This window comes from Drosophila gunungcola (assembly GCF_025200985.1).
Source record: "Drosophila gunungcola strain Sukarami chromosome 3L unlocalized genomic scaffold, Dgunungcola_SK_2 000003F, whole genome shotgun sequence".
Taxonomy (NCBI): domain Eukaryota; kingdom Metazoa; phylum Arthropoda; class Insecta; order Diptera; family Drosophilidae; genus Drosophila; species Drosophila gunungcola.
The window spans coordinates 5,218,109-5,243,413 of NW_026453179.1; the positions used below are offsets into that span (position 1 = coordinate 5,218,109).

At 42.9% G+C, this 25,305-nt stretch overlaps 3 protein-coding genes across 4 annotated transcripts in view; 1 reads left to right on the plus strand and 2 right to left on the minus strand.

The window, feature by feature from the left end:
* Positions 1-442: 442 nt before the first annotated feature.
* Positions 443-14,368, plus strand: LOC128258686 (HIV Tat-specific factor 1). Of its 2 annotated transcripts, none has more exons than XM_052990481.1 (7): positions 443-482; positions 9,496-10,323; positions 10,376-10,578; positions 13,512-13,678; positions 13,739-13,925; positions 13,982-14,118; positions 14,186-14,368. In XM_052990481.1, the coding sequence occupies exons 2-7, from the start codon at positions 9,504-9,506 to the stop codon at positions 14,349-14,351; spliced, it is 1,680 nt and encodes a 559-aa protein (XP_052846441.1). In that variant the 5' UTR covers positions 443-482; positions 9,496-9,503; the 3' UTR covers positions 14,352-14,368. The 2 variants fall into 2 exon arrangements, with proteins under 2 accessions (XP_052846441.1, XP_052846440.1); XM_052990480.1 differs by lacking the exon at positions 443-482 and adding an exon at positions 575-714.
* Positions 540-7,213, minus strand: LOC128258683 (uncharacterized). Its single transcript, XM_052990476.1, is given in 12 exon segments — positions 540-687; positions 764-869; positions 871-1,062; positions 1,064-1,708; positions 1,710-1,736; positions 1,738-1,796; positions 1,799-2,234; positions 2,236-3,416; positions 3,480-3,695; positions 5,410-5,473; positions 5,475-5,617; positions 6,610-7,213. Coding segments are annotated over 12 exon segments (3,330 nt in total). The 5' UTR covers positions 6,749-7,213; the 3' UTR covers positions 540-565.
* Positions 10,610-25,305, minus strand: part of LOC128258684 (trichohyalin) — a 47,103-nt gene continuing 32,407 nt past the window's right edge. Inside the window, 8 exon segments of the mRNA XM_052990478.1 lie at positions 10,610-12,750; positions 12,752-13,463; positions 14,363-14,499; positions 14,501-14,588; positions 14,693-14,804; positions 14,899-15,204; positions 15,265-15,452; positions 24,328-24,374. Coding sequence (XP_052846438.1) covers positions 11,797-12,750; positions 12,752-13,463; positions 14,363-14,499; positions 14,501-14,588; positions 14,693-14,804; positions 14,899-15,204; positions 15,265-15,316 — 2,361 coding nt within the window. The 5' untranslated portion in view covers positions 15,317-15,452; positions 24,328-24,374 and the 3' untranslated portion in view covers positions 10,610-11,796.

The window sequence follows — 25,305 nt, forward strand, 5'->3', positions numbered from 1 at the left end:
TTTTGGGGGACCTGTTACTGGTCACGAGTGTGGCGAAGTCACGATCGGCGGTCGTTACTTGTTAAGAAAATTGTTTTAATTTATTTTTAAATGTTTTATAAATTAAGATTAAATATATGCAAGAACTGCTCGCAACTTTTAAATAATAGTTCTTTTTAATAAATAGTTTGTGGTAGTATTCCATTTGAAGGTTTAAAATAAATATTGTAATCTTTGTTTCAAAGTATTTATTGACCAAAAAACGTATTACTGAACTTGCACTACATCATTAATATTTTTATTTTTCTTACCTTTAATTACAATCAATATCGAACAACTAGTCTTTATATCACTAGTTAGGCTTGACAGTGACTTATCGTGACATCGAATAGACCATCACTACGTAAATAAACTGGTTCAACTAGTGCCATTCACCCGTGAACGTGGTCAGTAATTTTTTCCCGCCCCAGTACGGTCACACTGCCCGGTGCAGAACTTTTATGGCAATTCGTTGCTTTATTTTCATTAAATTGTACTTCAAGACCAAATGCAATTGCTTAGAAAAGTGCTGGCGTTGGTGCAAGTTTTATAAAATCGTGCAGACCCGCGACGACTGCTCGCCATGTGCCTGTCCATTGGTTAAGCTCAGCTCGCTGTTCACTTTGTTTGTGTTCTTGTTGTGAATCGCAGCCGGCGGACGCACTTCATCTGTTTTGCAGGGAAAAAAGGACATAGGTGAGTCTCTGACTTAGATTACTTGTATCCCATAACCATTAATATGTACCTTCAATCCTGACCGCCTTTTCGTTGCGGCACGAGAGCCTGTCCATCACCTGCTGCACAAATCCTTTGGCGTCCTCCTCCTTTTGCTGAGCCACCGCTTGGACATGCTGAATTGGCCCTCATTTGCATGGCCCGGATGTCCTCCTGCATCGCCTTCTTGCTGCGCTCGACCACCGCATCCAGGGGATCCTCGAAGGGATTGCTAGGCTCAAAAATGTTGCCATTACCGTTGCCATGTCCTGCGGAATTGTGGTTTGAGTTCACGGATGCGGTCGTCCGCTCATCCTCCTCGTTGGAACCCGAAAGTGGTAGTCGTTTTGGGTGCCCCCTCTTTGGAGGACAAATCGTCCTCACCGCGAGGTGTGGACACCGGCGAGCTTGGCGGATCCATCTCCCTGGCTGCTTTTATCTGAAACAACGACGATATATTCTCCTTGGCGCCCAGTACTTCACTGGAAATCTTGTTGGTCACCGAGTCCATGGCCCTGCCCATGGAATCCTTTGTGTCCGAGGCTGCCTTGACCGCATTACTGCCAGCCTGCTCCACAGCGTGCATGGCATCGCTGGCCATGCGCTGGGCGCCTTTACCCGCTGCTCCCACTGCACCGCCCACGGCCTCCACAGCTCCTCGAGCTCCTGTGGCCATTCGCTCGCCGGCAGCTTCCATGGCATCTCGCGCCCCATGGGCAGCATTCCTTACGGCCGTTTGAATAGAGTTACGCGTGGAGTCCATGGCATCCAGCGCTTCATCGCCGACTTTTGCCGCAGTCTCTTCGGTATGCGTCACGATTTTGTCCACCTGTTGCTCCACATGCTGCAGCATTTGCTCCCCATCCGATTCCAAATCCTCAACAGAACTCTCGAGTGGTGTGTCCGGCATTTGTTCTTCCACCTTGGCTGTGACATCAACGCCATTGTTGATGAAGCGTATCTCGCTGACCACCTTTGCTGCTGTCCTTCGAATCCTTCGTTGTCGGTTATCTCCACAGCCAGCTGCTCGTCCTCTTCCGTGGGCGGTGTGGGCGTGTTCACTTGATGGTGGCCGCCGGCACCTCGTCAACCGTTTCCAGGCTGGACACTAACTCGGGGGAGGTCCTTTCCAGATGGTCATGATCCATTGCCGCCTCGTATGAGAAGTTTCGTATGGGTGTCTTCTTAATCGTTTGTGGTGTGCTGGAATCACTGCTTTCCGGGTACGGAGTCCTTGGACGCAGCAGTTTTTCCTGGCTGCCAGGCATTTTCTCTTGGGCGTTTGATGACTGCATAGATTGCATGGATTTCTCGGATCTTAGAGATTCTGTTGGAGATTTGGGAGGTGTAGGTGTATGTGTAGGGGGAGTTGGTAGCTTTTGCATTGAATCCAAGGGTTTTTCTGGGGATGTGTTTGATTTTGATGAAGATTCTTTGGCTCTTGCACGTGTGTTTGCCGATTTTACTGGGGAGGCAACTAGATTTATTGGTTGTTCCTTGGAATTCCGATGGTTTTATAGGGGATTCCACAGGGGCCGTGGGCTCTGTCTCTTTGTAATCACCCATTGTTTTCATAGCATCACTGGCAAAAGCAGTATTTGCATGATCCTCCATGTCGTTCTCAACCTGACTTAAAGGAGCTTCCATCTCCTGTTTGTTAGTTGAAGTTTGAAGAGATTGCATAGCTTTATGTTCTACTTGATTGAATTCCTCTTTAGAAGGGCTGCTTGGAATCATATTATTTTCTTCATTGCCATTTACCTCTTTAAGTTCCATATTCAAAGGATCGCCACCTTCAATATTTGCATTCACATCATTGTGTTCAGTTTTATCTTCTTTCTTTTCTGCTTGCTCACCATTGGTTAAATGTTTCACCGCCTCCATGGCAGCAGCTGTTCCGGCCCCTGCTGCAGCTGTCAATCCGCCCACAGTGGCCGCAATAGATCGGTCCTCCGACTCCTCGACCCCTTGTTGTTTGGTGAGACTTTTGCCACTATGACTTCTGCCCTGAGCCCCATTTCCATTTGCATCCGGCGGTTGCAGGACGAAACTACGGCTCATGTAACGATTCGGCTCAGCTGAACCAACCACAGAAGCGGACGATATCGAGGATCGCGGGATGCCCTGCACCAGAACGTGTTGATCACCCACGGCGATGTCCAACAGCCGGAGATTCTTAAACTTGGAGATCTCGCGGAAGGTCTTCAAGTGATGGCCGCTCTCCGAGAACGTAGTGAAGAACTTGTTGGCCTTGCTGAGCACCGCGTAGAAGGAGAACCCCTTGAGAAGCTTCCAGATGGGTCCGTTCTCCTCGCTGTCATAGTCGTAGAAGCGCTGGAATACCAGGCTCTTGTTTCGCACCGACTCGAAGCTGCGGTAGATGCTGCCTGCATTGGTGACGATGTACACTTCGCTGGTCTTGGAGATGTGCATGAAGATAATGGCCTCGGTGGGCGGCAGGTTCTTCTGCAGCTCGGTGAAGCGCGGAAAGACGAACTCATTGAGGTGGCCGGTGAGGAAGAGGTTCCCGCTGGCGGTCAGCACAAGGGTGGACTCGGGGCCGCAGGCAAATTGTTGCACCGGTGCATCCAGACGAATCTCCACTGGATGACCGTCGTAGTCCGCCTCCAGTTCCCCCAGCTGCTGTTGGGCATTTGAACCGCAGCCAATCAAGCGACCAGTACCTTTTGATCGTGAAACAGTAAGGTTAATTAGCCTATAGTGATTTTTTATTTTTGACTACTCACTGGTCAGCACGGCAAAATGCTCGTTGCCCGCTTGGATGGCCATAAAGTTGTCCGTCTCCTCGCTCTTGGACAGGTAATCGTCAAACTCCTCCAGCCGAAACGGCTTCCGGATGATGGCACACTGCTGCTGTTCCACTTGGGCGCTGGTGAAGTGCTGGGCCACATGGGTGTCCTCGGGAAAGATGTTGCGACCCGTGAAAAAGATCTCGTTGGAGTCTGTTAATGAGATAGAATTTATTTTGCTTTTTTTAATGTGACACAAGTATAAAAATATTTATCTGCTTAAAAACGATTATTTTCCGTTTGGTTTAAACATAACGAGTTTCAACTTAATATGTACTTTCTAGTACAATTTTTGTGCATACCTTTACAGAATACATATGTTACATAAAAGTATTTAAAATTATTTTTTTTTAATATATAACTCTATTTTTAACATAACTCTATTTTTATCATACAGAAAAGTGTAACTTATGTTTTGAATTTAAACTCATTGTTTTTAAAACCCGAATTGTTTAAATTTTAATAACGTTTTATAAGGTTCTTTTTTAATGTGACACAAGTATAAAAATATTTATCTGCTTAAAAACGATTATTTTCCGTTTGGTTTTAACATAACGAGTTTCAACTTAATATGTACTTTCTAGTACAATTTTTGTGCATACCTTTACAGAATACATATGTTACATAAAAGTATTTAAAATTATTTTTTTTTTAATATATAACTCTATTTTTAACATAACTCTATTTTTATCATACAGAAAAGTGTAACTTATGTTTTGAATTTAAACTCATTGTTTTTAAAACCCGAATTGTTTAAATTTTAATAACGTTTTATAAGGTTCTTTTTTTAATGTGACACAAGTATAAAAATATTTATCTGCTTAAAAACGATTATTTTCCGTTTGGTTTTAACATAACGAGTTTCAACTTAATATGTACTTTCTAGTACAATTTTTGTGCATACCTTTACAGAATACATATGTTACATAAAAGTATTTAAAATTATTTTTTTTTTAATATATAACTCTATTTTTAACATAACTCTATTTTTATCATACAGAAAAGTGTAACTTATGTTTTGAATTTAAACTCATTGTTTTTAAAACCCGAATTGTTTAAATTTTAATAACGTTTTATAAGGTTCTTTTTTAATGTGACACAAGTATAAAAATATTTATCTGCTTAAAAACGATTATTTTCCGTTTGGTTTTAACATAACGAGTTTCAACTTAATATGTACTTTCTAGTACAATTTTTGTGCATACCTTTACAGAATACATATGTTACATAAAAGTATTTAAAATTATTTTTTTTTTAATATATAACTCTATTTTTAACATAACTCTATTTTTATCATACAGAAAAGTGTAACTTATGTTTTGAATTTAAACTCATTGTTTTTAAAACCCGAATTGTTTAAATTTTAATAACGTTTTATAAGGTTCTTTTTTTAATGTGACACAAGTATAAAAATATTTATCTGCTTAAAAACGATTATTTTCCGTTTGGTTTTAACATAACGAGTTTCAACTTAATATGTACTTTCTAGTACAATTTTTGTGCATACCTTTACAGAATACATATGTTACATAAAAGTATTTAAAATTATTTTTTTTTTAATATATAACTCTATTTTTAACATAACTCTATTTTTATCATACAGAAAAGTGTAACTTATGTTTTGAATTTAAACTCATTGTTTTTAAAACCCGAATTGTTTAAATTTTAATAACGTTTTATAAGGTTCTTTTTTTTTTAGTCCAATAAAATTACAAAATAATATAGGCAGAATTAACTGCAGAACAATTACCAAATTGCTACCATTCACTAACTTTTTCCCCTAACTGAAACTTTCTCTTGGGCCAATTTCTTTGGTGACAGATTGTTGAAGCTAACCAACTTTCAACATATTTGTTGATTCACTCACGTGTCAGCATCACGGCCCAGTGGTTCCCAAAAGCGGCGTCGCATATCTTTAATCCCAGTGTTTTTCAAGGCCTTCACGCAGGTGGGTTTGGTGACAATGTCCACATTGCTGTTGTGGCCGCCGCCCTTCTTGCCGGAGGCTCCTCCATGGCCACCAATCCCGAGCTGCCCGTAGTGGTTCTCGCCCCAAACAAATAGTCGGCCAGATTCTGTAATTGATAAGAGCGGTTTGACATTTGCTTTGGCTTTCACCTGCTGCCGCTGGCTTTTGTTTTGTTTGTTTTGTTTTGTTTTATTATGTTTGGCAGGAGGGTTGTTTCCCTTTTCTTGACTTTTATTGATTGAGAAAGTGTGCCAGTGTGGGCCAATCCGAAAATCCCTCAATCCCCCAAACGTTTCAACTATTTAACTGCTCCCCCGCAGAAGTTAACGCCTCAATTACGTTAGCTTCGGTTTTAGTTTCAGTTTTGTTTCGGTTTTGGGTGGATTACTTCGTGAGTTTGCTCCATATTTCAGGTATTTTAACGCCGCGTCTGACCCCATTAGTTGTCGAAGTTGCCGTGATTCGAAGTGCTTGGTCAGCTCTTCTCAGTCTGTCCGTGGATTAAAAGCTTATGTAATGCGGCTTAAATGTGGGACAAATTTATTACATTGGAAAAAAACGCTTTAAATAATGATTGATTCGCTTCTAATTAATTAAAAAACTAATTTAAAAATATCAAAATGTAATTGAAATGTAGCTGAACAATTACAAATGGTATATATTATTTATAGGGTTAGTTCGAATTGATATTTTTCGTATTCAAAGAAATCTATTTTAATTTTGGTACTTTTAATTACAATATTACCTAGAAATGGGTATGTTTCCTTCACAGTGCAAGGTTCTAAGGAAAAGCACAGGCAGTAATCAAGTTCGATACGGATTGGGCGGATGAAATATTTAAAACGCCCATGCAGTAAACCTCATCCTGTTGTAGTTTAGTAATTCAATAGACCCCGCAAGACTCACAGATAACTTGGCCATTGCAAAGACTGGGCCAACAGGAAAGTGAAAGTGCCCGGGGCGTTCAGCTTATTATTATTTAAAGAAAACTGCAGTCAACATGCAACCGACCACCGAGCGCCAATAGATTTTGACTTGACCACTTGACCAGGGGTTGCATTGCTTGACCAGCCAAAGGATTTGGGGTCGCGTAGTTACCACAAATGACAGCGCTCTGGTTTGGACCGGATATCAGGCGCTTCACAGGATCGTTTTTGATGTAGAAATAACTCTGGGTATTCTCCGCCAGATGGGATTTGCCCAGGGTGAATATGGCTCCGCTGCTGGGAATGTCCATGATGAAATTGTCACTTTTGCGTTCCTAACTTTAGGTGGGTTTTGCTAGATTTTTATTGATTTTAGTATCAGTGAGTCTTGCATATTTTTCGCCGGCTGCATTTCAAATGTTTATGGGTTGCCCCTAGGCGCACATATTTGTACACAACAAAGCCATTTGGAGTTTCGTGCTCCCAATTCCCGAGGCGGATACTGCCGTGGCTATTCTGGCCGGCACTTGCGGTCAGTCGGACGATTCAACGCGTACTGGTCAGCCAGGACTAGGGCTAGCAGTCTAGCAGTCTAGCAGGCTAACTGGCTGGCCACTAGCCACTAGCCAGTAGCTCACTAGCTCACTAGCTCACTAGCTCACTCGCACTCCCACAAATGGGCCATCAATATTGGGGCATTTGAGCCGGCCCGCATAAGTGTGCTATGGAAATGTGAGTGAGTGAGTTTTCTCCACTAAAAGAGTGAGTCACCCTACTCCGTCCGTTTTCCCGAGTTAAGTTATTCCGTGCGCCAAAGAGCGAGTATGGGAATTCGGGTTTTTTGGCTAGGAGTATCGGTTCACCCCCCTCTCTTTTTGTTATTTATGGCATTTGTGAGTAATGTTTGCAAATCTCTCGGAATACGAGCCACGTTAAAAATAACATTATTATATATGTGACTGGGGCGTTGATTTCCCTTTCGTTGCGCATACGTCCCGGGTTCGTATAACACCCCGCTTCCCCGACCTGTTGACATTTGGGCAGGACGAGTGTCCTGCGAATTCGCGACATTTCTAAGAAGTTAATTAATTCGTTTTGGTCAGCTTTTCTTTCGGTTTCGGAGGGAGGCGTCCGCTTAGCCGAAATTGGCTAACGTTTTTATGACCTCAAAGGCGCCGTCATAAAACATGGCCAACTAGCTGTGGACTGGCCCACATTTGCAGACTTTCGCAGACAATTTGCGTCAATTAATTGATTCCTGACGGCATCCGAAGAAGGTTTCATTTGGTTCTCCTACTTAGTTATGCAATAAGTGCGTTTGCCAGACGACTGGGAAAGGCCAAAGGTGTCCAGAGAAATAGAGAATAGTTACCTGACATTGCATTTTCCAATCCAGAATGGTATGTCCTTATTTTATTTTTACAGTGAGAGTCTTTTAAACCAAACCAAAACCGCGTCATTTCCACTCTTTCTGCCTTAATAGATACATGAAATATCCTTAAGGCGATCTTACCATTCGTTCAAATAAATTAAACATGCATCCTAATAAAATTTAGCTTCTGCTGTAAAGCTTTGTTGATTAAAATAAAATGAGATGGTAGTTTGTCTAAGTTGCAAAAAAGTAACGTAAATAAAAAAATGATTTTGTTTCACTTAACCTTTGAGATTAGAATGGTTTAAATAAGTAAATTTGTGGGTTAACTTATTACGCAGTTCACCTAACCTTACCAGTTATTCTTACTTAGCTTTCTTTAGGAAAATACAAATTAAATTTACACTCGTTCCTTTTAAAGAATCCGTACTGTTGGCGTATGTTTCTCCGTTTCTTTCATTGGGCTCTGTATTCTATTTTGCAAGGCAATGTGTAGCCCCAGTTTAGGGTCTAAACTTTGCATATTATATGCCAGCACTTCGCCTTGTTCATGTGGAAGCCGTGCGCCTTTCGAGTATGTAGGTACTCGAATGTCTATGTAATTTATGAATCCCCTAACAAAGTTGTTTGGCCTGCAAACTGCAATTGCCCGTGCTCCCCGCCCTTTTGCTGCTTTTCCGGGCTGCGGAGTGGGCATGGTCTGTTGCATGTGCCAGTTCGCCAAGGTATTCCCCCCCCCGACTTGCTATTCCCCTGGCGGTTCCGCCCCCATCCGCTGACTTGGCAAGAGGCGAATCTTGTGCGAGTGCAGGGAAATGGAAATGCTGCCCACTGCTCGTTGAGCGTTGAACTCGCGCCCTCGGCGCTTTTTGCGCCTATTTTTAGTGGTCTTAAGTTGTGACAATTAGCCGCGAGTCCATTGAACCCTCTTCGATTGGCCTAAGATGTTAGGGATGACGTAAAGGGAGCCGGTCAAAAACCCGCGGGTCAGCTGCCGGAACTCTCAAGCGATGTGTCAATAGGCTGACAAATCTATTTGGCTTCCGAGTTGTAGTCACCGGGCCAAAGGTTGATTGAACCTGCTGTTAACCAGTTCAAAGCAATCGATTCGGGAAGGAAGAAAGAAGCGCGGTTCCCTGTCCCGAAAATAAAACGAAATTAGTTGACCTTCAGAGCGGTGGTAAGCGACGTCCTTTTTCTTTTGTGTTTGTATTTTCTGGGGATTTGTGTTGGTCTTTTCTTGGACCGCCCAGAAAGTGGCGTGCGATTTTCTTTTCATTTCATTTTATTGCCCGCCTCAAAGCTTGACCCACACTCACACACACAAACTCACACACACACACTCACACACACACGTGTTGGGGGGAAAAATGGCAATCATTGTGTAAATTGTTTACCTCGCCGGGCTAAAGGTGCAAAAAGGAAAACTTGTTATTTTCCCGTTGGCTTCTCGGAATGCTCTCCCACATTCATTCTCACCCTGCACTTTCCGCCGAATGCTTCAATGTCAAGCGATATGAAGCACGTTCCTGCAATTTACTTTTGTTGTTTCACGTGGTGATTATTTGCTGTCCTGGGAAAAAAATATGAAATTAGCTGGGAATTAGTCGACTGCCACGCCCACGCACCAGTAAAGAAAAGGAAGAAACTAAATGTAGTCTACTTCTCGACTTGCTTTAATTACAGAACCCAAAATGAGCGATGAGGGTGAAAGTAAATCGGAGCAGGTGGAGCAACCCGAAACGGAGGAAATAGCCAAGGAAAGCAAGGAGAAAGTTGAAGAGGACGAAGCAGCAGAGCCAATCTCCGGCAGCATTTCATCCCCAGAAGTTGAGACCAAGCTCGCAGAAGGTGAAATCCAATCGGATAGTGAGCCAGGTGAGACGGAGAAAGCACCATCGCAGGACTTTGCCGCCTACGAGGAGCACATGACCTATGCAGCGGATGGTGGGGCCATCTATACGGATCCCAGCACCAAGCAGAAATACAGGTGGTGCACCACACAAAACAATTGGCAACCCCTGAGCGCCGACGAGGCAGCCAGTGCTGGGGATCTCTACGAGAACGAGCACTACAAATGGTGTCCCAAGACCCAGCAGTGGCTTCCCAAGAAACAGGAAACCGAAACGGAGCACTACAAGTGGGATGATGAGCAGAAGAAGTGGATGCCCAAGCAACCGAATCCCGGCAAGGAGGGCGTCTACGGAGTGGACGAGCAGGGCGAGCGTACTTACACGGACAAAGACGGAGCCGAGTTCTTTTGGGATGCCGCCAAGAGTGCTTGGTTTCCCAAGATCGATGATGACTTCATGGCCCGCTACCAAATGAACTACGGCTTCATTGACAACACATCGGCGGGGGAGAAGGAGAAGGCTGAGAAGGAGGCGGCCGAGGCCAAGAGAAAGGAGGAGGAACTGAAGCGGATGACGGCTGAGGCAGAGGAGGCAATGGCCAAGGATAGTACGGCAGCCACGGCAGCTCCCACTGGCAAGCGGAAGGTGCAGGAGCCACCAAGTGAGTAGGATTTCCTTCCATAACAAGCCTAGTATTAAACATTTCCATTTAGAATGGTTCGAAATGGATCCGTCGCAGAACACCAAGGTGTATGTCTCCAATTTGCCGCTGGACATCACCATGGATGAGTTTGCCGACCTGATGGGCAAGTGTGGCATGGTCATGAGGGATCCGCAGACCCAGAAGTTCAAACTGAAACTGTACGCCGAGAAAGATGGTCAGATCAAGGGCGATGGTCTTTGCGATTACATCAAGGTGAGTGGCCATTAAAAACTACAGATTCCACTTATTGGTTTTGTGTTTTTTCAAACTTTATTCATTATTTTACTTTGTTTGCGCCTTAACTAGAATTTATCTTGCATAAATATTATATCGTAATTTTATATCATATGTTTTCGTATTTCATTTGTGTTCTGCTTTCCGCTTTAATGATTTCTTTGCTTACGTTTCGCTGACTATTTTGTTTTATTCGCTTTTCACTTATTCGTGTGTATTGTAATAATATTTAAAATTGGTTAGTTTACTATTAAAATGCATTTACTTGGCTATAAAATTGCTTTTCCTTTCGATTTCATACCCGTCCTTGCCAGCTTTCAATTTCCATTTTAAACGAAACAAAACGTACTGAAAGTTGCCCTTGGGGTTTTCCATTTTTTTTTTCTTGCTTTTCGCGTTTGAGGTATTAAAAAATACATAAAAATTTACATTTAAACATACTTTAGTAATTACATACATCTTTGTAAAGTATAGTTTGTAACCTAAGAAGTTAGTGAATGGTCGGTGAGGACCATCCGATGATGTTATCAAAAGATTATTAGTAAGTTATTGCTTCGCTATGCCCGATTAGAGGACACCATAGGCAAACAAGTGCGGGGAGTTTGACTGGGACTCTGACCCAAAGGAGTTTTCCACTCAATCTTACGTTTTCTTCACTATAATATTCTCGTGGTTCTGTGCTTGAGTTTAAAAATGCTCGTGATTTGCGTGTGTTGGGTTTATTGGCTTTAAAATTGATAGCTAACTTCTAGTTCGGTTATTAAGGAAACATGCGTGACTGGTGGCCATGTGTGTTCTGTGTTCTGTGTCCTGTTTGCTGTGGGTGTGTGTGTGTGTGTGTGGTGTGTGTGGTGTGCTGTGGTGTGTCTATATCCTAGACCTATATATAGTATATCTTTACTGTACAGTACTAATAGAGCTAGCGAAGTGCCTGGAGATTGGGTTTCCTGCTCGATCGAAATGCAATTGAAATTTGATTCCCCTTCTCTCATTCTGGTAAATAATACTTTTGCGTGTTCTTTCTGTGTTTTTTTTTTTTTTCCTTTTTCTGTATATTAGTTAAAGCACAAAGAAAACAATCGAAAAGGGATCGACTGGGCAACGGTGCGTATGTGGAACCAATTTAGATCGATATGTCTCGGTTAGTATTGGTTAGTTGGGGAAGGGTGAATCGCGTCGTCTCGATACTCGGGACTTCTACTCATCATCACCCAACCGCATGGCCTGCTGTATCCGCTTCAGTTCCTTCGCCTTCTGTTCGCGCTCCTTCCTCTCCTTGAGCAGCTTGCGTCGCTTGCGCATCTCGATGAACTTCTGCTGGTCCTCGGGACTCAACGCCGCAATGCGGCTGACATAGAGGCGGCGCTTCTCCTCCATCTTGGCCTGGACCTCGGCGTCGGCCAGCTCCTTGGCCTTCTCCAGGCGGCGCTTCTGCTCGGCGGCCTTGGCCTCGTCGGCAGCCTTCTTTTTCGCCTCCTCGGCCTTGCGCACCTCCTCCGCCTCACGCATCTCTTGCTCCAGGCGCTCCTTCCGCGCCCGTTCCTCTTCGAGCACCTCCTTGTTCAGCGTTTCCTCCTCCTCGGCCAGCTTCTTCTCGGCGGCCTCCCGCTGTGCTATTTCCCGCTCGCGCTGGCGCTGCAGCTCCTCGCGCCGCAGGTTGTCCTCGTGCAGGCGCTGCAGCTCCTTTTGCTCAAAGCGGCGCGTTTCCTCCAAACGCTGCAATTCCTCGCGCTTCTCCTCCTCCTGCTGCTTGAGTCGCACCTGCTCCAGGCGTTCGGCCTCCTGTTTCTCCAGCTGCTCCTGCAGCGCCAGCTCTTCACGTCGCTTGGCCTCGTGCGCCTCGGCCAGTTGCTTCTCCCGCTCCGTGTTGGCCTGCTTCAGCTTCGCCTCGTACTCCTCGCGCAGTCGCTGCTCCTCTGCCAAGCGCTTCTCGTGGTTCCGGCGATCCAGTTCCTCCTGCTCCTCGCGCTGCTTGCGTCGCTGCTCCTCGCGTTCCCGTCGCTGTTCCGCCTCCAGTTCGCGCTGTTTCTGGATGCGCTCCTGGCGCAGCTTCTCCGCCTCCTCATCGGCGGCACGTTGGCGCTCTGCCTCCGCCTGGCGTTGCTTCAGTAGCTCCAGTTCCCGGTCCCGCTTTTGCTGCTGGTACTCCCTGTTCCTGTTGCTCGCGCTGCTGCTTGGCCTTCTGTTCGCGGTTTTGCTGCTCCTGGTGTTCCTCCTCCTCTTGCCTGATCCTTTCCAGCTCCCTTTGGTTCTTCTCATCCTGCTCGGCCCGTTGTTTCTTGACCAGCTCAGCCCGTTGCGCCTTGTCCTGCTCCTCCCTCAGCTTCTTTTCCTGCTCCTCCCTTAGCCGCCTATTCTGATCCTCCTCAGAACGACGACGCAGTTCGTCGAGCTCCTGGGGCTTGGGGTCATCGTGTGAGACCTGCTCCTGCTGCCGGCGTTGCAGTTCCTCCTGCTGCAAGCGCTGCACTCGCTGGCGCTCTTCCCTTTGGCGGCGTTGTTTCTCGCGCTTCTGCTCACGGGCCAGTTTCTGGCGTTCCTGGCGGCGCGCCTGGCGACGACGCTCCCTTTCCCGCTGGCGTTGCAACTTGCGATCGTACTGGGTCATCTGCTGGGGCGTTGGTGCGGAAGCGAGGACGTCATTGGATGGACTACTGGATAGAAGTGCCGGGGGAGCTACTGTAGTTGTAGTAGAGGCACGGGGACGATTCCTCTGGCGCTGCTGTGATGGGTAGTTCACATCGTTGGGATGCTGATTCTGGTTCGGGCGATTCCTCTGGTTGTTGCGACGATTGTTGTTGCGGCGGCGGTTGGGAATGATCATCTCCTCGTCACTGCCCTCGGCCTTAACACGGCGGTGGTATCTAAAAGAAAAGGAAACACCATAATTAGTTACTTATTTCCGCTTTCAGGTGGAAAGTGTCAATCTGGCGCTTAAAATCCTGGACGAGTATAACTTGCGGGGCCACAAGATTCGGGTGCAGAGAGCACAGTTCCAAATGCGTGGGGAGTACAATCCCGCCCTGAAGCCCAAGCGAAAGAAGAAGGACAAGGAGAAATTGCAAAAGATGAAGGAAAAGTGAGTGATCCGGCAACCGAATTGGGGCTTCAACCTATAGAGATCATTATTTTCCATTAGATTATTCGACTGGCGGCCAGACAAAATGCGTGGCGAGCGCTCAAAGAATGAGAAAACAGTCATCATTAAGAACCTTTTCACCCCGGAACTCTTCGAAAAGGAGGTGGAACTCATCTTGGAGTACCAAAACAATCTGCGTGAAGAGTGCAGCAAGTGCGGGATGGTCCGCAAAGTGGTCATCTATGACGTAAGTACTCTGATGGTTTCTTTCAAAATCAGCATGTATCTTATATTCCATTCCAGCGGCATCCTGAAGGCGTTGCCCAGATCAACATGTCGTCGCCGGAGGAAGCCGACCAGGTCATCCAAATGATGCAGGGACGCTATTTTGGCCAGCGACAGTTAAGTGCCGAGTCCTGGGATGGCAAGACCAAATATAAGTAAGCTTAGAAAAACTTTCTAATCGAGATCAATTGCTGACTCTTTTGACCACTTATCCACTTATAGAATTGATGAATCAGCTGTGGAGGCCCATGAACGCCTCTCGAAATGGGATGAGTTCCTGGCAGAAGAAGAAGCCGCAGCAGGGAAAGCAGCAGCAGCAGGGGAGGAGGAAAGGGAGGATGATGACTCGCCGGACAACAAGCTGTTGCCCGGAGATGCCACCCCTTAGACTCAATTTACCTGCGATCGTTCTCACGCGGTTCAAGGATCTCCAGGACCACCTCGTTGGCCTGCTCGTTCGGGTAGGTGGCGTTCCAGCGGTTGTAGATCTTGTAGCGATTTGGTCCGCTCACCTTGGGCATCTTGTGCTGGCAGACTGAAGCGTAACTTATCCGAGCAGGGACGCGCCGACCAGCGGTACTTGAGATTCGGATCGTAGATGGCGCAGTTATTGTCCTGCGGTTGGCTGTTGGAGATAAGTTGCACATAGCTAGAATTGTTGCTTAAGCGTTGTAGTTAATCTACGGAAATAAAGGCAGAAAGGAAAGAGCATTGAGAAGATCAACTTACGTGGGATCGGTGTGTGTGAAGGAGTCGGTGGACAGGTTGCGGCCGCTCATGCTCCACTGCCATCGGTGGTTGTGATGATCATAGGTGGCACCCAGCCAGATGGGGTCTTTTTCTATTCAGGGGAGGAACAGGACAGGAAATATAATATTTATGAGTTTATCTTTGATTAAAACTCATTTAAATGTAACTTAAAACGATTAACTCACCACCTGACTGCGCATCGTGTTTCTGAAGGAACTGCCTCAGTTTGCGGTCGGCATGTTTGCCCGGCTCCGTCAGATTGGCGTTCTTGTCCTTGCAGAAGAAGTGCGCCTCCAGCCAGCTGCTGCGCTGGTCCACCAGGGAGTAGCAATCGGTGCCCACGCGCTGGAACTGCGGCGGACACATGGCGTATACGCGACGTTTTGGTCTGGGAGTTGGAGCAACTGCATCCGGACTTTGGCCCGGCGAGGGGCCATCGAAGCTAATTCCGGCAGCGCTGGAATGGAACTCCGCCGGAATTGTGTGAGCAACTAAAGGCGTAAAAAGATATTCAGTAAATCAACGCGGCAACTGCATGTGCAACCACTCACATAAAGCTAAGATAAATACTTGACAGCACCACATTTTATGGCTGCCACTCATTTTGATGCCTGCTACTTGCTGGACGATGATGATGATGCGCGGTTTTATTCCTGTTTTTCCCGGCTAAGATGAATCTCTGGTTTTGCTCTGTTTTGCTCGTTCTGGCCACTTTTTACATCGCTCAAGCGACGACGGGCTGCAAGAAAAGGGGAATAAAACGTAAACAAACGATGAACATTCGTTAATCTCTCAACTCGTCTGCTTATCATAATTTTATTTCAGCAAATGTTTGTTTTATGCAAATATATTCCGGCGGAGGAGCCTCTAACAAGTGTTTCCGTTGATGGATGGACACACAAACGCCTCCACACTGGCCAAGACAAATTGAGCCGACGGGAATATATTCGAAGAGATTTATTTTATTTATTGGCCCCCATTCATAAGCAGCTTTATCCACGAAACTGGTCATCTCTCGGTTAGTCAGTGTCCCATCAACGAGTAGCTCATTTGGCCGCTCATTGTGTGACGTTTCAATTAACACTTTCATAACTTTAACCACCTCGTCAAGTGGCAGACAACCTGGTCAAAAGCCGTCACTGTAGCTGCCACCGCCACCGAGGCTTGTTATTGCATTCTATTTTCAATTTGTTGACACACCAAGTGCCTCAGACTCGGAGTGTGTGAATGGTGTGTGTGCCGGCTGCAGTGACCCACTTTTCGCATATAAATGACTTGAAATGCCGCGGGTTAGTCCGCTAACTGTTTTAGAGGGTTTGTGATGGGTTATTCTTAGCCCAACTGCAACTTAAGGGTCTTGGATGCAGCTTAAAAAATTTGGTTCTGTTGAGTCAGATGAGAAGCTCGAAAAGTTGAATATGATTTTCTAAAAGCAATCCACTTTTGCCGAAAAATAAATGAAAATGTTTTTAAACAAAATGTTTTCATTTTAGGCAATAAATCTTTAATTCTTTCCATTATTAATTGACAGCACAATTTGGTTTGATAAACGAGTCTAGTTAACTTGCGTTTATATTTGTAAAACAATTTTATCTTTATAGAAATTTTGCAGAATTTAACTAAGTTGCAATTAAAAATGTATGCCTAATTAAAAAAAGATAAGTTTAGTTTTGCTTATCAATAAAACTCCGCAAAGCCGTAAAACTCCATAATTTAAAAGTTAATCGTTTTAGAAAATTAAATTAAAGTTGTAAAAAATTCCTCATATATGCGTAGATTTGTAGCTCTGATAAAAACTGGGCTTAGAAAAAATCTTAGTTCGCTTTGAACCTGATTCAAAAGTGAAAGTAAAGAAGATTTAACGATAAACCCAATTTTAATTAAAAGTTTGGCCTAACCTGCAAGTTCGACCGTAACACGTCTTTCACCTTTGACATTCCAGCCAACTTAATTAAATGATCTATCATTTAAAGCTTTTAGCGATGAAATTACCTGTTTCAATTGCACTCTCTCAGCAAATTGTGGGCTTGATTGTGTCATTTTAATTGAGCCATTCGAGCGTGCGGCTAATTCATCGCCTCCCCTTTCATTTCCCCCAAAGACCAGTGCACACGTATGCGCACGGCTAATCATATATAATTCCTGTAAAATAATTCATGCCCACGAAAGCAAACAAATTAAGGGGGGGAAAGAAAAGAGTTAAAGAAGTAAACACACGCCGGCCAACTGGCTTGACAGCTTCGCCAGACAGGCCGGAGTTACCTGGTTTTGTCTTGGCTCCCAGCCATTGTTGGCTTGTGCCTCTTGGCTTTTCTTGGCCAACGGCAATCGACAACGAATTCCTCACCGGTGACGACTTGACATTCATTATGGCCCCGCTACACGGAAAAAATATTATTGAGATCTATTCGAAATTGATCATTTCCAAGCAGAAGATTTTATTAAATTACAAGTATGATTTCCTAACTTTAAGAGGGCGATTCTCCTAATGGCTCTCTTCTAATAGCTTAAGTTCAGCTTTTGGATAACTTATTAGAATTAGACAGGCTTCCAATAATATATAATAAATATATTAGATATTAAAAACTTTTATCTCAACTAAATACATTTTAAAAGATCAAATTTTTATTAAGATTGGCCAAATGCTTTGTAAATAAAACGTTTAATACATTATAATTGGTTGCCAAACATTTTAGTTTTTATAATATATTTGAACTAACAGTCTTGGAAAAATATATATATTGTTTTTAAATAAATCCCAATCGTAATAATAATATAATGATCTATAGCAGTTACCATAATTAGGTACATTTTTTGATTGATCCTATAATATTAGTAATGAAATCCTAATAGATGAGATGATTCATAATTTTCTCTGCGTGCTGATCTTGGAAAGGTTCAGTGGCTGTAATTGCTGTCTCTGCAGGCGGTTTGTTTACTTGTTTTCTGGTTTGTTTGCTCGACCCGATGACGCGATGACACGAGAGTTCCCGGCAGTTGGACCTTCAAGACACCGCCGATCCACGATGTTGTCAACATTATTACAACTCGACATTCGTTTAAGTGGCTAATAAAAAGAGAGACGGCACCCACACACAAGTAGGCGCAGGGAAAACGTCTGAGAGTGGGCGGAATTTGACTGATTTATGACCCACTTCGGATGCAGTTGGCTGTGGGAGCCTAGACGACATTCAAATGTCGCGGAAAATGATGAAGGGGAAATCGGAAGGCCTTGATCTTGAACTTGGGCGGGCCTGAAATAATTTAAATTTGAGCATTACTTCATCCACGCAGCTGAAAATGTGATTTTAATTGGGTCGTATCAACAAGTTTCGGGGAATTAAACTTAAAAACAAAAACGTTAAAAAACAAAAGACAGGAGAATCAATCAGGCGGCAGCTTAGACCCAAAAAGTATAAAAATTTGTGTCTTATTATTATTTTTTGTAATAGCAGAATCTGCCTGTAGAACTAATCCTACCCTTTTTCGTAACCTTGTCCATTGGAGGCTAGAGATAAGCTCATCAGCACTTTGGGTTTTAAGACCCGAATTTTAGATACCTAAGACAATCGCAATGAGAATGGGAAACGTATTTAAATCACACGTGTGCCCCCCATCCAAGATGTTGATAAATGAGCAAGGGGCGTGTGATTGCTTTTCAAGGGGGCTTCCTCTGTTCGGGAACCGAATTTACATTTATGAGGTGCTGTATCGGTGCTACACGAAAATTAGCATAAATTATGAACTTCCACGAAGTTATTATGCCTATGCGATGATATATGATATGTAATTTAGTCGCTATTAGAATCGCATCAAAAACAGCGCTGAAAATTGAAGAGCCCCGAACCGAGCGAATTGGTAATAATTGAGATCTCTTGAGCAGATCATCACCCACTCGCAAACTCGCCAGCCATCAATCAAATAGCCAAACGAATTCGAGTTAAAAGCAAAAGTTGAATGGCTGCGTCAATGGCAGAAACATCTTTTGGACTTAACCTCTTCATGTCGGGTTCAATGCGAACGACTGCCAAATAAATTAAAAATACTAAACAGCGGCTTAGAGATCGGCATGCGGCTGGGAAGTGGACAAATTGGTGGCATTAATCTTGGCCCTGTCATATCTATGTATGTATGTTGGGGGAGTTCCTGGCCAGCAGATGTCGTAATCAATTACGGGAATCAACCCGTTCTTGGCATAATTAAGTTGATCAACGAATTTGCATAGATTTCGTTCGCTCTGCGAAGTAAACAAACACTTTAAATCGATAGCAAATTGCTGGCTAAATACCAGTTTGTGGCTTAATTAAAGGTAAATGTTTTTGTGCGGTTAATTTGTAGCCATAGGAAGTTAAACATTTATAAATACAACAAATGGGTTTCTTTTCGTTTGATTCGCTCTGGCCTAATTAATTTATGCGCATTTCATTGATTTAAATGCAATCGCAGAGCGCGCCACGCGAAACATTTCAGATTCAGTGAAAACCGGGTGTAAATGATGGCTATAAATTGCACTGCAGCTTTTCATTGCTCGTCTACGGGTTAAATGTGCAAAATCGTGGACGGCCAAAAAAATGTATACGCATCTCTGCCAGATGCAAGCCAATCACTCGCTGCACCATCTCCCTCGATTGCAGCGAAAAGTAGCCGAGAAACGTTGTCACAGCTGCCATTCCATTGCCATTTCCACCATTTTGGCCACATTTCTACCTGTGCAATTGCCAGCACTTTCATGGTTCGACTGTGCGGAATCTGTCGGTGAAGAGCCAACACGTAGTGGCTGTGGCTGGGACTGGAGCCGCTATCTCGCATCTGTCATGCCTTTTGACTGAAGTTTTCATTCTTTATTCTGCCCTCAACTGAGGGTCTTTGCCATCGTCAGCTGGCAACTTTGTCCTCTTGGAATTTCCGAGCTGTCCACTGATACACATCTCAATGCTGAGCTTAACTTACACGGGACAAAATAACGTTTAATGTCTTAAGGTTTATGAATGAATACTTTTTTAACAAATTAACTAAAGTATATATAAAATAGAGGTATTTTCTTCTAATAGTTTAAGGCAAAAAAAAGTTATTTAATGCAGTCTCTGGAACATTTTAATCCTTTTTTTTATGAAATCAAACCATAATAATCCATTTTAGAGGAGGATTTAATAAAGATCTTATATTATATAGATCAAACTTGACTTAAAACGTTAACTTCAAAATTATGTTTTTTTTTAATTTAAAACTTCTTTTTGTTTTTCCTGTGTATTCTTTTATATACCCTTCACTTACAAACGGGAAAAGTGAAAGTCACTCATTTGCTGACAAGTCATTGTGTCTGTTATGTGCTGGCTGCTTTGACAGGACGCTGGCACCACTGCAGAGCAACGCAGCAACACTAGTCCCATGCGACGTATGCGCGATATCAAGTATACGCAGTGCATAGCCATGAGGCCGCACTTTTCAATTGAATTCGAGTGCATTTAAAGTTTGGTCTCTGTTTTTTGTACCGCTGCGGGCCAAGTTGAAATTAATTTACAGTTTCGACGCCGAAAATAAACTTTTTTAATGAGTTTAGATAAATTTTAAATGGATTCTTTCCGGTTGGACTTTGCCACTTAATGAAGCAGCAAAGGGAGAAAACTTTTGTGTCTGCGTAGAAGCACTATTATAAGTTTAACCCGAATTTCATTTCAGATTTACCTGAAGTCATAAATTAAATTCTGAGTTATATGGACCCGTACGAGAGCCAAAGGCAATTCATCAGAACTCATCACAAATCAACTGGACTGCAGTTCGAATCCCACAGACCCACCTATCAATCATTTCTACCTGCTTGGCGTGTGCATGTTTGGGTCCTACCCCAAAAGATATGACATAACTCAGCCAAAAGCTCTCGGCATGCCCCATGTCCTCATAAATATCAGACGCGGCAATCGCTCCAAGTTCGCCTTTGAATCGCCGCACGTACCCGCAATTCCGATATTTTCCAACCACTCTGCACTCGTATATACATATGTGCATTTCGAATTGGATGACAACGTCATCGACCAAATAAACTGCGAGATTTGCATTGGGCGCAGGCGCCAGCGGCTACGTCAGCATCTATAACACGTACTCGAGCTCAATTGGAACCCAGTCAGTCGACTGAAGTGATGTCATGCCTCTCAAATTTATTCCGCACCAGTCGACGGCGGGGTGTCCCAGCCTATCTGACACTATCAGTTCGTACACGTTGAAAAAATATGATGTCCTCTTTTTTGGAATTCGAAGTCACCCCACTTTCTCAGTTAATAACACCAGATTCATGCATGTTTCAGTGATACCCCAAAGTTCACCAAAAGTAATAAAGGCATTTGTATTCATTTAAAAAATCGACATATTTTAAGTTTTTCAAAGCAATGACATAAATTCTACAATAATGATATTCATTATATATTAAAAATATATAAAAAAATTTAAATAAATAGAAAGTAATTTTAGTGATCTTTCTTCAATAACAAACCAAAATCAAAGCAAGTTTCAATAAAGTGAACACGTGCGAGAATAAGTTCGGAATGCCCTTTTAATAGGCAAATATATATTGAAGGGATTATATAAATGGAATTTTTTTAGTGCAGAAATATATTTAAACTAGCGATGATGTAAATTCAGCTAAATCGACCTTCGCTTTTAAGATCGTTATTTTTCCATGATGTATATATATTGTTCTGTGTGTCGATTTCATTGACATAAAAATGTCACTTGTAGTTGTAGATTTTTTTTCCACGCACTGTCATTTGAACAGTACAAATATTTTCTATTCATTTTTTTCAAGTTCAGGCTTCCCAAAAGTGAGCAAACAGAAAAAAGCGACCGAACAAATATTTGTGGAAATTAAGGCTGGCAAAGCAAACAAATTTGGCGTAACTTTGCTTTCAGAAGTCTGCTTCTGGTTTGGGGCAAATTGTTTTGGCGATGTTATGCGAGTGACCGGCAAGCAAGTTGACCATTCAGCTGCCCATTGTTGTCTGTGCCTCTTGTACTCCGTATTCCAAATTCCATATTCCATCCCCCGGAACCCGACTCATTTGCCTGGCTGCTGTGGCAGAAGCTGGAGAGTTTATGCTTGCTTGCCGCTTTTTGGGTGGGAGGCCACAAATTTGTCGGCGCGTGTCGTGACACACACTTGACACTGCCGCCTACGCACTGCCTCTGCCCCCTGGATGCCTTTTTTCCTGCCAGGGTAATTGCCTTCGATGCAGGTACACTGAGAGCTAAATGGGGCAAATTTTAATATTTTCTTTACACATTTTTCGCCAAATGTGTGTGCTTAACTTGTATTCCAGAGCTCTTGTTTTTATTTACTCTGCTAAATTGTATTTTTATACATTTAAATAATTGTATTGACATCTATAATTTTTTCTTCTATAATTATTTATGTTTATATGTCTGTGCAAAAATTGCTTTGCTTAAGGGGGGTTTCTGGTCTAGAAGCCTGTATTTTAGGCATTTTTTCAAGTAAGATAAAAGAGAATTGAAAAACCCCCTTTACTTAATTGTAATTCAGGAAAAAAACATTTTTTTTTTGTGCAGAAGCTGCCTTTGGTTATCGGCGCACGCATTTGTGTTCTAAGTTAGCTTCCAATTGCCTCCCACTGACCGAAAAATTCCGCAGGACCCAGGTCCTAGTGACTCTGGTCTTCTTGTCCTGCTTGTTCCTTCTGTTCTTGGCGTTCGTGTCAACGATAAATCAAAAGTTTTATCTTGTTTGCTAGCCAAAACCTCCCACATACACATGAGTTGCCTTGAAATCGTTTACAGGCTGTGGGATATTTGTTGCTTCGTTTCGGGTTTTTGTGCGTATGCTGCAGAAATTTGTTGGTTTCTTGCTGATGGGGTTAGGACTTGCATTGTCCTGGAGTTAAACGCATTATAGAATGTTAGTTTATGGCCTGGCTAATGTGGGCCCCATCACGTATACGTAGTGCTGACAATGGCAGGCCAAGTGGAAATATTCCCGCCTGTTTACTAAAATGTTGAAATGTCCGCAGGCACGGGTTTTTCTTTTTTTTTGTCGAGCCAGAGAGCCAGGACATGCATGCAAAATGATTTCCGTTTGACTGTAATTTATAGGCAACCGGTCTGCTGCACTCGTTTTTCCCCATTTAACTCTTTCCTCCGTAACTCCACATTTAACCATCATCCTGGCATCCCCGTCAGATGCTGCATCATCACTTGCCCCCATCCTCTCTCATCTGCGGAGGCCTTTTGTTGACTTTACGGCTATGCAAAGTCTGGCATATTTATAGATTGAGTGGCAGAGGCAAGTGGGCGTGGCATTAGTTTTTTTTTAATGGTCAGATGATGCTCTCGACGCTCAGCCAGCCACTTTTGGCGTTTTTTAATCTATATTTAAATTTTCCAGCACGAAATGTCAAGGCGAGCCATTTAGAATCGCCACAAAAATCACAAATCAAATTCGATATCGAAAAATCAAATTACGTTCTCATAGGCAGCGCCACGTATATGGTGAAAAGAGAAAAAAAATATAAAGAAAAACTTTGACATAGCAAATGGCATGCAAATTGATTCTGGTCATAAAAAAGGAATGAGTTAAAATCTCCGCTGACTAAGCCAAATGCAGCTATAGGTGTGTTCGATCCGTGGAATCAACTGAATCATCTGCAATTTGACTCACTCAGGTTTTTCTACCAATTCACAGACTTTGCAACACCAACTCTTAGAAATTGTCTGTGACTTTGAAACAAATTGTTCAAATATTGGCCAAGTATCAATATTGATCGGGGGCATTAAGTATATTGTTGCCGTAAGGCCACAGAAATACCATTGGAAATTATTACGTATGCGCCACGTGCGACGGCATAAACTTTTCTGTTTGTACTCTTATTAATTTATATGCCACTCCAATGCCTTATCGCTAACTTATTGTAGTAACTGCCGCTGCAATTCCCTTTTTCCATAAAAAATGCACATGACGATAGTGCCCAAAGGAATCAGCATAAATAAGCACTGGGAAAGCGCGAATGGCTGGCGGAATCGCTTTAGACCCCAGTCTCCAAACGATGTTGGTGTGAGGAAATAAATATAAATAAGTGTAAATGAAAACCGAATACGCAAAGCAACAAAACCAAGTCCAAAAGATGAAAACCAAAGTCGCCGCTTTGCATTGCGCAAAATGTGCGGTAAATATTGACAAGAGGGCCAAGAGGAGTAACCACATTGGAGTGGGCGCTTTTTTGGTGGCTCAAATTGCATTAGCCAAATGAACTGCAAGCGTATCCAACAAGCATTTGATTTATATGCTTGCATTTTGCCGTGTGAAATTTATAATACAATTTCATTTCCAATTTGTACGTGAGTTTTTGGTTAAACATGGTAAGCGTATATTTGATTGTAAGAATCGATAAATAACTAACATAGATTTATTTTGGTAAATTAGTTAATGCGTTATTGAGATGTTTGACTTATTGTTTTAAATTGAGAGAAATATTATTTATGTATTTTAGTTAGTTAGTTAGATTTTAAATAAATCCTTAAGTCGATCTTAATTTGGGGGGAAATGCTTTGGTGTTGGCGATTACTTAAATTGCTTATTCCTTATTTAAATAAAACACTTTTAATATAATTACCTATTGGATAGACTTCTTTGAGACTTTTCAAATCAGAATTGGCGAATCTGCAATACAAAAATACAGAAAAAATCAATAAAAACTCTCAAAACAAAAGAGAAAAATATGCAAATTGTACTCTAGACATTTTCTTTGCCATCACAAAATGCAAACCATCTCGAGTGTGGGGCAAAAGCATTTTGACATATCGAGGGGCGAATAAAAATGTAAACTTCTCGATTCAAGGCACTCCGAGTCAGCGAAATGCGGTCCAGAAATAATAATAATTGCAACAGAGTAAGCGGCGGATCACAGCCACTTGAAAATGTCAGGATTTCCCTATACGCCCCCTGCTATTTCACCCATCCCTTTGATCATCTGGCGTTTCTTTCATAATTTAAGCAACTGCATTCTGTGGCTTTGTTTGTTTATCTTTGTTGGCTTCGACGTCTGTCAGCTGGAAATGTTTATTTTGCCGATATAGGATACAGCAAGTCGCAAGAAACTTACCTCCTCCCCGTCAAATATCCAACTGAATTCCTTTGTCTTACCCAAAAATTTCGATGAGGCTGGCGCTCTTCTAAAGTTGTATCTACTTATGCACGTTGAACTGAGTAATTATGCTTAGAAGGTTTCTAGTTTTTAGCACAAATTTAGCATTTTTGTGTTTCTGGAGCGGATGAGAACAAAAGATGCGGGGAACCTGATATTGCATAAATTTGCCGCCAGCTTTTGAAAAGTTGATTTGAATTTAAATCGAATCGAAATCGGGGCAGACTCCGTTGCTTCGGTTCTGGCAAACGGAATTGGATTATTAAATGTGCCACGAGCTCCGCAGTCCGTTTTTAATTCCTCCATTTTGCACATGAAGCCTCACTTGAATTGGTAATTTATTAAATTCCGTTCGACATAATTCGCCATTTGTTTCGGCAATAAATTTCAATTTGGTCAAAGCGAAAACCAGGCGCAGCCTCTCAAATTGTGTCAATTGGAAATAAT

What these genes read in the sequence shown, in the direction of transcription:
- LOC128258686 (XM_052990481.1), top strand. Translation starts at nt 9,504, where the DNA reads ATGAGCGATGAGGGTGAAAGTAAATCGGAGCAGGTGGAGCAACCCGAA. An exon ending in GAAGGTGCAGGAGCCACCAA is followed by an intron (nt 10,324 to 10,375) that starts GTGAGTAGGATT and finishes ATTTCCATTTAG; the next exon opens with AATGGTTCGAAATGGATCCG. An exon ending in GCAAAGTGGTCATCTATGAC is followed by an intron (nt 13,926 to 13,981) that starts GTAAGTACTCTG and finishes ATTCCATTCCAG; the next exon opens with CGGCATCCTGAAGGCGTTGC.